Genomic DNA, 10,633 nt, shown 5'->3' on the forward strand with positions numbered 1-10,633 from the left:
GTTTAATGTAGAAAGGACCCAGCAAAAATTGGAGATTACATTTAAGTAGGTTTGTAAGGGAGAGAAGCTATATTACCCCTTACAAACCTGCTTACAGAAGGCATGATTTATATATGGCGATTTTCCACTTAGAAGCATTACAAACCTGCTTACAGAAGGCATGCTTTATATATGGCGATTTCCCATAATACAACCTGCTTTCTTGTAAGCCACAGGAGTAAGTCCATTAATTATTTAAATATTTCACTTACAATCTACATCTCTATAAGGGATAACAGTAAGCTTTTTATTTGTTTTAGCTTACATTAATACAAAAATGCTTTCGATAGTATTGGCTTATTTGTTACTTGCTTGGTAAGGCTTCTTAGTAAGCGTACCAACAGCGCTTCCGCTTTTACTGGGGACTTATGAGGTTTTAATTTCGTAATGTATATATTTCGGTGGATTTCACTAAAATACAGTTTTCAAGTTTTTCGATTACAAATTACTAGTTTATAACCATTTACAAAAAGTATTCAATGAAAGTACATATATTTACGAACTTCCTCAAGTTGTATTATGATTATTTCTTCTAATAAAAACCGAGATACGGCATTCCTATACTAAGACAGTTACATGAATGAACAGTAGGGGTTTAAAAAACTCTTGTTTTCTTGGTTAGAATTTGTTGTTGTTGATTTTTTCAGAAACATATTCACAAAATTAAGAAAGCAGTTTTAACATTTTCCAATTCTGAGGAAGAGCTGCACTGATAATATTATGTAGGTAAATTCTACGGAAAATGCATTATTAATAACTATAAATTTATTCAAAAAACGGACCGCTAACATTTCATTTGAATTAAAAGAATTTTTCATTTATTTTTTAATGTTGTTTTTATAACTAACAATTTATGTAAAAATAACTGATTTTTTTTAGTTTTTTGTTCAAGGCAAACGAAAGCTTATACTGAAGAATTATTTTTGTTTTTAAAATGATATGAAAACAAATAACTGCAAATATTAACTGTACAGAAAAACATTTTTTTCTTGTAATTTGATTTTTGAACTGCATGCATAAAAAGTTAAAAAAAAATAATTTCTTTAAAAAATAACTACATTTTCATTAATTTTTAACTTTACGGAAAAATTTTTGAATAAACTACAATCAGTTACTGTAAAGAATGCTTGAGTGTGTATTTTTGAGATGACGTAGTTTAAAGCTTTAAATTATTTTATAAATTTTATATGTGCTACTAAATTATTTAAAAATATCAATATTATGATCGTTTATGGATATACATAAATATAATTTAAAAGCTATTTAGATTTTCTTCCCACATGTAATTTAAAATTTCAAGTCGATAAAGAAATTACTGTGCTAATTCATTAATTACGAAAAGTCACAAAAAATATTGTAAATTTTTGAATATAACATTAATTTTTTAGAGTAATTTCCAAAGAACGCAATGAAGTTCTTAACCAGAATTACAACTTGGATCCATACCAGGGTCGGGGTTATCGGGACCCTTAACAAAATAATTAAAAACATATTGAGCCACCTATAATCGTTTACTATAATTTGATATCGGATACGCGATTTGAGAATTTTTTCAATAAATTTTTATTTTACATAAAAAATAGGTGTTTTTTGAAAGGACCTGGTCCCCTCGGTAACAACAATTTTGAAATTGGTTTTCCTTTAAAATATTTGATGAAAACTTAGCTTTCAGAAAGTAGAAATTCCTTATAAATTTTTTGCGATAACTTAAAAAGAAAAAAAAGTTCTTTTTCCCAAAAAATTTGCGAAAAATCGCTTTTTAAAAATTTTTAAATTCAAATGCATATAACTTTGGACTTAGTCATTATTTTTAAACAAGTCTTTTTCCATTTGATACATACATGAGTTGTTAGTCCAATAAAGGAAAACTAGAGAAAATCGGGAAATGTAACATACCCGAGGTGTCCTACTTTGAGGGCCCTTGGTCGCGCCCCTGGTGGGCCCATGAGGTCCACGTTCAAAACTTAAACTCGACAACACTTCTTCTGTGCACATGTGAAGTTTCATTCTAACCATTTAGAAGTTACAGATTTATTTCCCTCTTTTTTTCTATACCACTGTGTGTCGCTTACGATAAAATTTGTTTACTGTAAAAGATAAACATTGACTTACGATAAAATCTTACCCCCTATATTTTTGATGTTATTAACAATTTTGATATTCTGAGAACGCTAAAACATCAGTCGGTCCATCAAATTTTAATTTCTGCAATAAAACAAAAATTTTAAAAATGTAGCTTACGATAATTTGGCGCTAAGAGCACGATATGTTGCACAGTGAGGGAATTTCGGAAAAAGTGAAAATAAATCTGTAATATGTAAAGAGATAGTCCGATTTTAAGAAAAATTCACATGGCTATAAAAGAGGTGCTTCTGAGTTTACGACTTCAATTTGGACTTTAAAAACCGAGGGGGCCTTAAGACACCAAACTGGGATATGAACAATTTAAAACGTTGACAAATGTTTGTAATGTAAATGTTTTGTAACTCAAAACATGCAACTTTTGACTTTTTTTTTGCAAAAACCTTGTTAACTTTTTTTTTCCAAAATTACCCTTTTTTAATTTTTTTTTGCACAAAAGAAAGCTTACATATTTTCCTTTATGACATTTTTGTCGATTACTGGGATGCGAGTGGGATATCTATCAAAATAAATGTTTTGTAACTCAAGACATAGAATTTTTGTGTCAAAACATGGTGCAAATTTCATCCCGATCGGAAGACATCGATTTCAAGTGTTGGTGTACTTGACATGAATTCCCCCATATGTATCATTTAAATAAATTCTAATTAAACGTTCTACATTTTATTGCTAAAAATGCATGTATGAAAAAATGTCAATAAATATGGAATCTACTAGGAGATATCTACAAATATCATCGTTACAGCTACATATGTTCTCTTACAGTTTACGAGATATTCGGATTTTAAGATTAAAATTTAGTTTTTGTTACTCAAACATATCACACATGTCCTATAAATTGTGGTATTTATTATATTTTATATTTAATTATATTTATTAAAAACTAAATCTTAGACTTTCTGTTACTTTCTATTTCGGAACACCCTAATGTGTCTGTTACTCGTAGTTTAATTATTTTACCTAAATACATACGTTCATATTTATGTATTATACATATATTCATACTCATTTATTTACTCATATCCTTTGTACTTAAGTATTTGTATTTTATAATATTTCAGATATTCTCACCGATAGCAATACGGTCCTAATGAATGCCACACAATTAGCTGGAAGTGCAAAATACAACATTAAACACAGCACCATACAGATTGAACGAGTGACCTCATAAATTATCTACACTCATTCACTCACATGTTCATTTCAATTCAAAAATTTTCAATAATTTTTCTTAATGTTTTATTGTTGGAAAACTAAATGCCAAAGTATACCAAATACTTATTGTTCCTAAAATACATATATAGATTTATAAGTTATTTATACGTATGTACGTTTATTTAAACAAATTTAAATATATAAATGCATATATGCATCTATTTAAAACTATGTACATATTTATATAAATAAGTACATAGTACGAGTATATGTACAGATTGTGCACTGAAAATATTTACATTAGGGTGGTTCATTAAAAAATACTACAAGTCAACGCTAAACTATTACATGTACATGAATATAATAATGAATACCTAAGTAGCGCAGCATCGTGTTGCAATTATAGTAAGTAGATAAATAAAAATTTACCCAGATATTACAGATGATTTCCGCTGCCATAATTTAAAACTTAATATGAACCACTCTAATGTACATGTAAAAATTTGGAATAAATTTTTGAAATTATTTACTATTTATTGAATAATATTGTATGTAAGTTTGTACAACAATGTAAAATAAGTTGAATAACAACCATATTTATTCATGTTGATTTATGATGTCAAATATACAAATTTATTTTATAAATCATCTAAATATTTAGGATTATGTGTTTTTTTTACTTGTAATTTTCTAAATCAATCTTATTTAGATTATTCATACATAAATGCATTCTATTGTTTAAAATTCTATTTGCAAATATTTAATGTGGTTGTAAGCCAATTAATTGTGTCCTTAACCATTGAACACATACAAAATCTTTAAATAATTTCCACATGTGGTGGTAGCTTTTATTCAAATTACATATTTGTTTCTACGAAATTAATTATGAAGTGAAACAAGAATATTATGATGGTTTTAAATAAAGTACATACAGTTAGTGAAATTCATTTAGTTACACTACATTTTTCATAGAAATTTTATAAAATTATAATTATTGTGGAAAAAAGTGGTTGAAATAATATTGTTACTGGTAACTTGAGTTGTTTCAATTATTTTATGTGACCTAATTGTTGACCTATAAAAAAAACATTGCTGTTTTCCGACTAATGAAAATAAAGTCAATTAATTCGGTATACAATTAATATAAAAAAAAAGTAATTAAAAATTACAATTACAGCTAGTAAAGTTATTATTTCATAAAAATATGTACGTATAAAATGTGTATAAAAAAATAAATGTGTTTTTATCAGGCTGGGGGTAATGATTACATTGTGTAATATATTACTGGTATAATTACCATTACCTTGTAATTGTAATTGGATTTTTGCAATTACCATTACTTGTAATGTGTAATTGGACAATAGGACATTACAATTACAAATAATTTTAATTGAATTTTATTTTTACAGTGCAAATTTGAATGCCGAATATCATTATTTTACAGTAATAATTCTCTAACGATATGTACTAGATATTAATTATGTCTTCAATTTCCCAACAAAGATTGAAAATTTTGATACAAGTATATAAAAAACGTTTTGCTATTTTTTCGAAATATAAATCAATTATTTCGCAATTTTATGCTAATTATGAGAAATTGTATAAAATAATAACTCCATAAAAGGTCTTCGCCAATGGGAATTCATTATTGGGTAATTCCATTTTATTTTGACTCCGTGTGGATTATCACAAACTCCAATTTCTTTGAAATTTAAATCCATATAATTAATTTTGTATAGCCTTCTAAAGTTAGATATCTCGTACACTTTTCTATAAAGAGAACAATGTTTAGGATAGAATAACTTTAGAACGCGTTATTAAATTTGTATAAGTGTGGTGGCGTAATTTTTAACTCACTATGAGAAAATATTTTTAATTTGTTAGTCAGTTTTAATTTGCTCCTAACAAACAAACTAAAAGACCTTCTACGTCGCGAAGTTTTTATTTGCATAACAAGCTCAAAACTATTTAATTTTTAAGACCCATTTCATCGATTGAGTCGTTCCTCATTCGATCAAATGGTTCAATTTTTGTTAATTCAAATCTAATCCTAGTTTAACGAAAGTATATTTTCATCATTATATTTATTTTTGCTTCGTTTTTAATCATTTCCAAATGAATTGAACAAATTTTCTAAAGCCTCTTTGAATTGAAGAAAAATGGTATCATTCAGTACAAATTTATTATAATACTAGCGGATACCCGGCGTGTGCAACTTAGAGATGCCAAACGGGGATTTCTTAAAACCCGAAGCCCGGGATTTTTTAATTTTAAATCCCGGGATTTTCCAAATCCCGTTTTTCATAAATAGGGGAAATTGTAATTTTTGTGTGCCTTTTTCGTGCATTTTGACATTCTACATGCCCGAATATCGCAAAGTGATGTTCAGTAAAGTTGTTAAGCCCAACTCCTGCTAAAACATAGTTAATAAAGGAAAGCGGTGTTTTTGGTTTTCCTTGAGTGGTGCTCTGGAAAATCAATTCTTCACATTTTTTGGTAAGTTATCTAACAAAACTCAATTTAAATCCTCTTCAAACGAAATTGATTTTATCTCAGATGAGGAGCTCGAATAAAATGAAAATACAGTACGGACTCGATTTGTGCAACTACCTATTATTGCAACTGACCGATTAGCGCAACAGCCTATTTTTTAACATTAGAGTCTTTATAACTGCAACTTTTTTCAAAAAACAGACGCGATAAGTGCAACTTTATTTTTTTTTCATATGTAATATTATTCAGAAGTTATTCTATTCTCTTCTCTATTTATTCTGGTTGTTTTTTAATCAGAAGCGTAATTCAAAACTATTTGCCAAATCATAGGCACCTAAAAAATACTTTCACGACGACACTGCTCTCATAAAGAATTTTGGCTGTTTATTCACAGTTATTTTTTATTAAAATATTTTTTATTTATTCGAGTACATATTATATTTATTTACACCATTTATTTTTACTTTGTTATGTTTAATAAATGAATTAATTACTTTTTGTTAATTAAATTGCATGTTTTTGTTAAAAAAAAGAATAAAAAATAAGAAATAAAAATAAAATAATAAGCGTATATAGTGGTTGCTTATTGCAACATTTCGAATATCGCAACAACCTCGATTTCCTTTCGGTTGCGCAAATCGAGCCCGTACTGTATTTCGATTGCTCAAAGGCTAAAATATATTATTAATAAATCCAAATAACAATAACGAAACCAAGTTATAATGTAGATTTGGAACTTGCAAAAGCAATAGATCACTTTATTTCTGAAGGAACAAGAGGAAAATACTTGCAGATTTGATTTTTTTTTAATTACGAAAGAAAAAATTTACTTTCAATTGTAGATTTCCCTTTACCAAATCCCGAACCCCGGGATTCACAAAAATCAGTCCCGATTAGCATCTTAGTGCTACTATGCTAAAAATTCAAAATTTTATTTACCAATTTTGAAAGTTCAAAATCCATTTGAATTTGTTTACAAGGACTAAATATAATTCCATTTGAATTTAATTTCTAGGATACAAAAAAGGACCAAAACTCGGTTTTCGCCCGTTTGATCCCCTTTATGGTACAAAAATCAAAAAGTACCATACAGATTAAGTTGGATTTTTGATGCCAGCTTTATTAGGTCAAACACTAAAAACATGTTTTTTAATGATCTATCACTATACCAAAAATATATTGAAAAACATCACAAAACAAGCAAAGTTTTATTTTAGGATGGTACAAAACATTTATTTTTAAAGTAAAAAAGTCATATTAAAATCTTTAAATGTAATTGAATTTAAAGTAATTACATTACTTTTTATTAAATTACATAGCATTTTTCTATCAATTACAATTACTTGTAATTGCCATTTTTCAATTATAATTACTATTAATTGTAATTGAATATTACAAATTACAATTACATGTAATTGTAATTGAAAAATGACAAGTACAATAATTGTAATCAGTGACACATCAATTACAATTACATGCAATTGTAATTTAAAATTAATGGAAAATGTAATTAGCATTCCCCAAGCCTGGTTTTTATGTAGATGACTCACTCTAGTAATAAATAATTATATTGTGAATTACGGTTCTGATTGTATGACTATCATTGAAGAGAACCTCTGCTCTCAGAAAATTAACATTTAATCATCCTGTTAGAATGCAGGTTGTCATAGTTGTCTACCGCTAATGTAATAACTCAAATGTATGGATTTTACTTTTCGTAAAATAGTCAATAATATAAAAAGAAAATGTGCTACAATGTATTTTTACTCTTATACTTCAATATTCGACTACAACGAGGTCTTCACCACAGTTCCGAGCACGGCTACTGGCAACAAAGCAATTTAATCAGTTATGAAAACTATATTGACTATATTAGCTCCCAAAATATTCGATAATGAATATTACTTTCGTATGGGAGGGACCATTCACAACCACAATCGATAATAAAGGAAAATCGTATTCTAGGGATCAAAATTAGAAACTTTGCACCTCTAAAATGAATTCTGACGTTCCTTATTTTGACCCAATGGTCAAATTTCAAAAAATTTAAAAAATTTGACTAAGCATATTAGACACGAACGAAGTTATTTAAAAATCGTAACTGAATCCAAAGTTGTATGCATTTGAATTTAAATATTTTAAAAAATGCGATTTTTCGGTAGTTTTTGGGGAAAAGTACTTTTTTTTTCTTTTTAAGTTATCTAAAATATTTCTAAAAAGGTGTATTATGAATTTATACTTTTTGAAAAGCTAACATCACATTAAATATTTTAAATGAAAACAAATTTGAAAATTGTTAATACCGAGGGGACCATCAAAAAACTCCTATTTTTTATCTAAAATTCAACTTTAGGGCAAAAATGCTAAAATCACATACTCGATATAAAAATATAGTAACCCATATTAGATGGCCAAATATATTTTAATTGTTTTATTAAGGGTGTGGATATTATACCAAAAAAACTAAAAAAAAAAACATTTTTTCAAAATTTGTTTTTACCATACAAAAAATCCAGGGGCGGTGCTATGGGTTCTCAAAGTACCTTCGGTATATAAAATTTTTAAACACTGCAATTTTTTTGTTTCCTATCCGATTTCAAAGACTTTTATATTTTTGGAAAGCGCTCGGCTATGTCTTTAAAAAACATGTTAAATTTTAAAATTTTGCCATACCTTGGTCCGCTTTTTTAAAAATATGGGTCGTACTTTTGGACTGAATGGACTGATATTTATTTTATTAGTTAGACAACTAAATTACGAATAACATACAAATGATTTCAGAGCAATATCAATTATGGATCCAAAAATAAACGATTTTCAATTTAAATATTAAAAAAATAGTTGATTTTTGCTGTTTTTTGGGCGAAAAAGTGACTTAACTCTTTTTTAATTAAAAAAAACTTTCTTTAAGATCATATAACAATTTTATGTTTATCTGAAAGATATCTTTACGGAGAACATTTGGATATAAAAAACATGTCCTATTCTTCGAATATGTCGCCCCTCCGCCTTTCGGAATTTGACCTATATTTTATCAAAAATTCAACTTTGGACCACATGTTCTAAAATCCCAAAGCTGGGATCAGAAAAAAACAAGCTTTGGAAACCTTGATGTGTTCCCTATTTATTGCCAAAGTATTTTCCCAGCCCCGAACGAAATGTGGACCTTATAGGCAAAATTGTAAAAAATACCATTTTTGGAATTTTCGCTCGAATTTTTTTTACACGTTGTTATTTAGAATGACAAACTTGAAAATTTCATTTGAGTTTATAAATAAAGATTTTATTACATATTCATTGAGTTTCTAAAACTAAAATTTATATCAAAATTTTAACAGGAACAATTTGATCCATATTTATTCCGAGCTATATTTTTTTGTTTAGATAAGTTAATTTTTGGTCTTAAAAAAAATTTAAGTCAATATCTCAATTAGATTCAAAAATATGCCACTTTAAAACTCCGTCCTTCAAAAATATTGCACTTTTTTATACCAAACATTTTTTTATAAATTTTCTTAATGTGTCTGAGTCAGAACTAATGACTTGTGTTGAATAAAATATTAAGAAAATGTAAAATTTTTTTCAATCGGACCAGCCGTTTAGAAATGCCAGATTTGTTTCCAAAAAATTTCGATTCTGCCCCACTGTGCACTGTTATTTACATTCATAAAAATGTTATGTAGGCAAACATATTTGTGTACAAATTTCTATGTTAGGTAAATTCTGCGAGTTGTTAAGATTTCCCTAATTTATTTGCCACGTAAAAAACATAAGGTAGACATGTTATATATCAATAGATAGAAGATTTTGTCTTTTTTTAAAAATATATGTATATAACTTTTGATAATTAAGAAATTCATGGAATACTTTTTTGAAAAATATAACAAAAATTGCTTTTTATTGAGATTCTGAAAAGATAAAAATTTTTCAATAGAAATTAAATTTTTATTTATGAATATTTTTTAATAAACTTTTACAGTTATATAAATTTTGCAATTGAAAATAGAAAAGTAAAAAAAAAATATAAAATTTGTAGTCAGGAATCCCGCGATTCCCAAAAAAGTGTTGAAAAATCCCAAAAATGGGTTTTTTTTAGTTTTTTGGGTAACAAAAACATTAGAAACATATTTGGCCATCTAAAATGGGTTACTATATTTTTATATCGAGTATGCGATTTTAGCATTTTTGCCCTAAAGTTGAATTTTAGATAAAAAATTGGAGTTTTTTGGATGGACCTGGTCCCCTCGTTATCAACAATTTTCAAATTTGTTTTCATTTAGAATATTTAATGTAAAGTAAGCTTTTCAAAATGTATAAATTCCTTATACACCTTTTTAGAAATTATTTAGATAACTTAAAAAGAAAAAAAGTACTTTTTTTGCCCAAAACTATCGAAAAATCGCATTTTTAAAATTTTTAAATTCAAATGCATATAACTTTGGATTCAGTTACGATTTTTAAACAATTATTTTTTTTATTTGACACATATATTTGTTGTTAGTTAGGGAAATATATGGACCCGCTGTTATCAAAAAACTGGAGTAGGGTGGGTAAAAATGTTGAAAATTTAATTTTCAAATGCGAATATCTCCTAAGTTGTAAGAGATAATTGAAGGTTTTTTGTAGTGCTCGACGAAGTGATTCTATATATATAATAGTTTTGAAATCGGAACACAGCGGAAGAAATTGGATCGTTTTAAAAATTGAATATACACGAGGTGTTCTATTTTAGGGAACCCTGCCCGCACCCCTGGTGGTCGCATGCGGTCAAAATTCAAAACTGAAACTCGACAACACTTCTTTG

General features: G+C 27.3%; 1 protein-coding gene across 4 annotated transcripts in view; it reads left to right on the forward strand.

The window, feature by feature from the left end:
* Nucleotides 1-3,997, forward strand: part of ZnT41F (Zinc transporter 41F) — a 40,239-nt gene extending 36,242 nt beyond the window's left edge. For all 4 annotated transcript variants that reach the window (XM_065513116.1, XM_065513119.1, XM_065513117.1 and 1 more), the window contains exon 10: nucleotides 3,243-3,997. In XM_065513116.1, the coding sequence (XP_065369188.1) occupies nucleotides 3,243-3,352 (110 nt within the window). In that variant the 3' untranslated portion in view covers nucleotides 3,353-3,997. The remainder of the gene's footprint in view (nucleotides 1-3,242) is intronic.
* Nucleotides 3,998-10,633: the final 6,636 nt, after the last annotated feature.

The sequence above is a fragment of the Calliphora vicina genome, chromosome 5, assembly GCF_958450345.1.
Source record: "Calliphora vicina chromosome 5, idCalVici1.1, whole genome shotgun sequence".
Lineage (NCBI taxonomy): Eukaryota > Metazoa > Arthropoda > Insecta > Diptera > Calliphoridae > Calliphora > Calliphora vicina.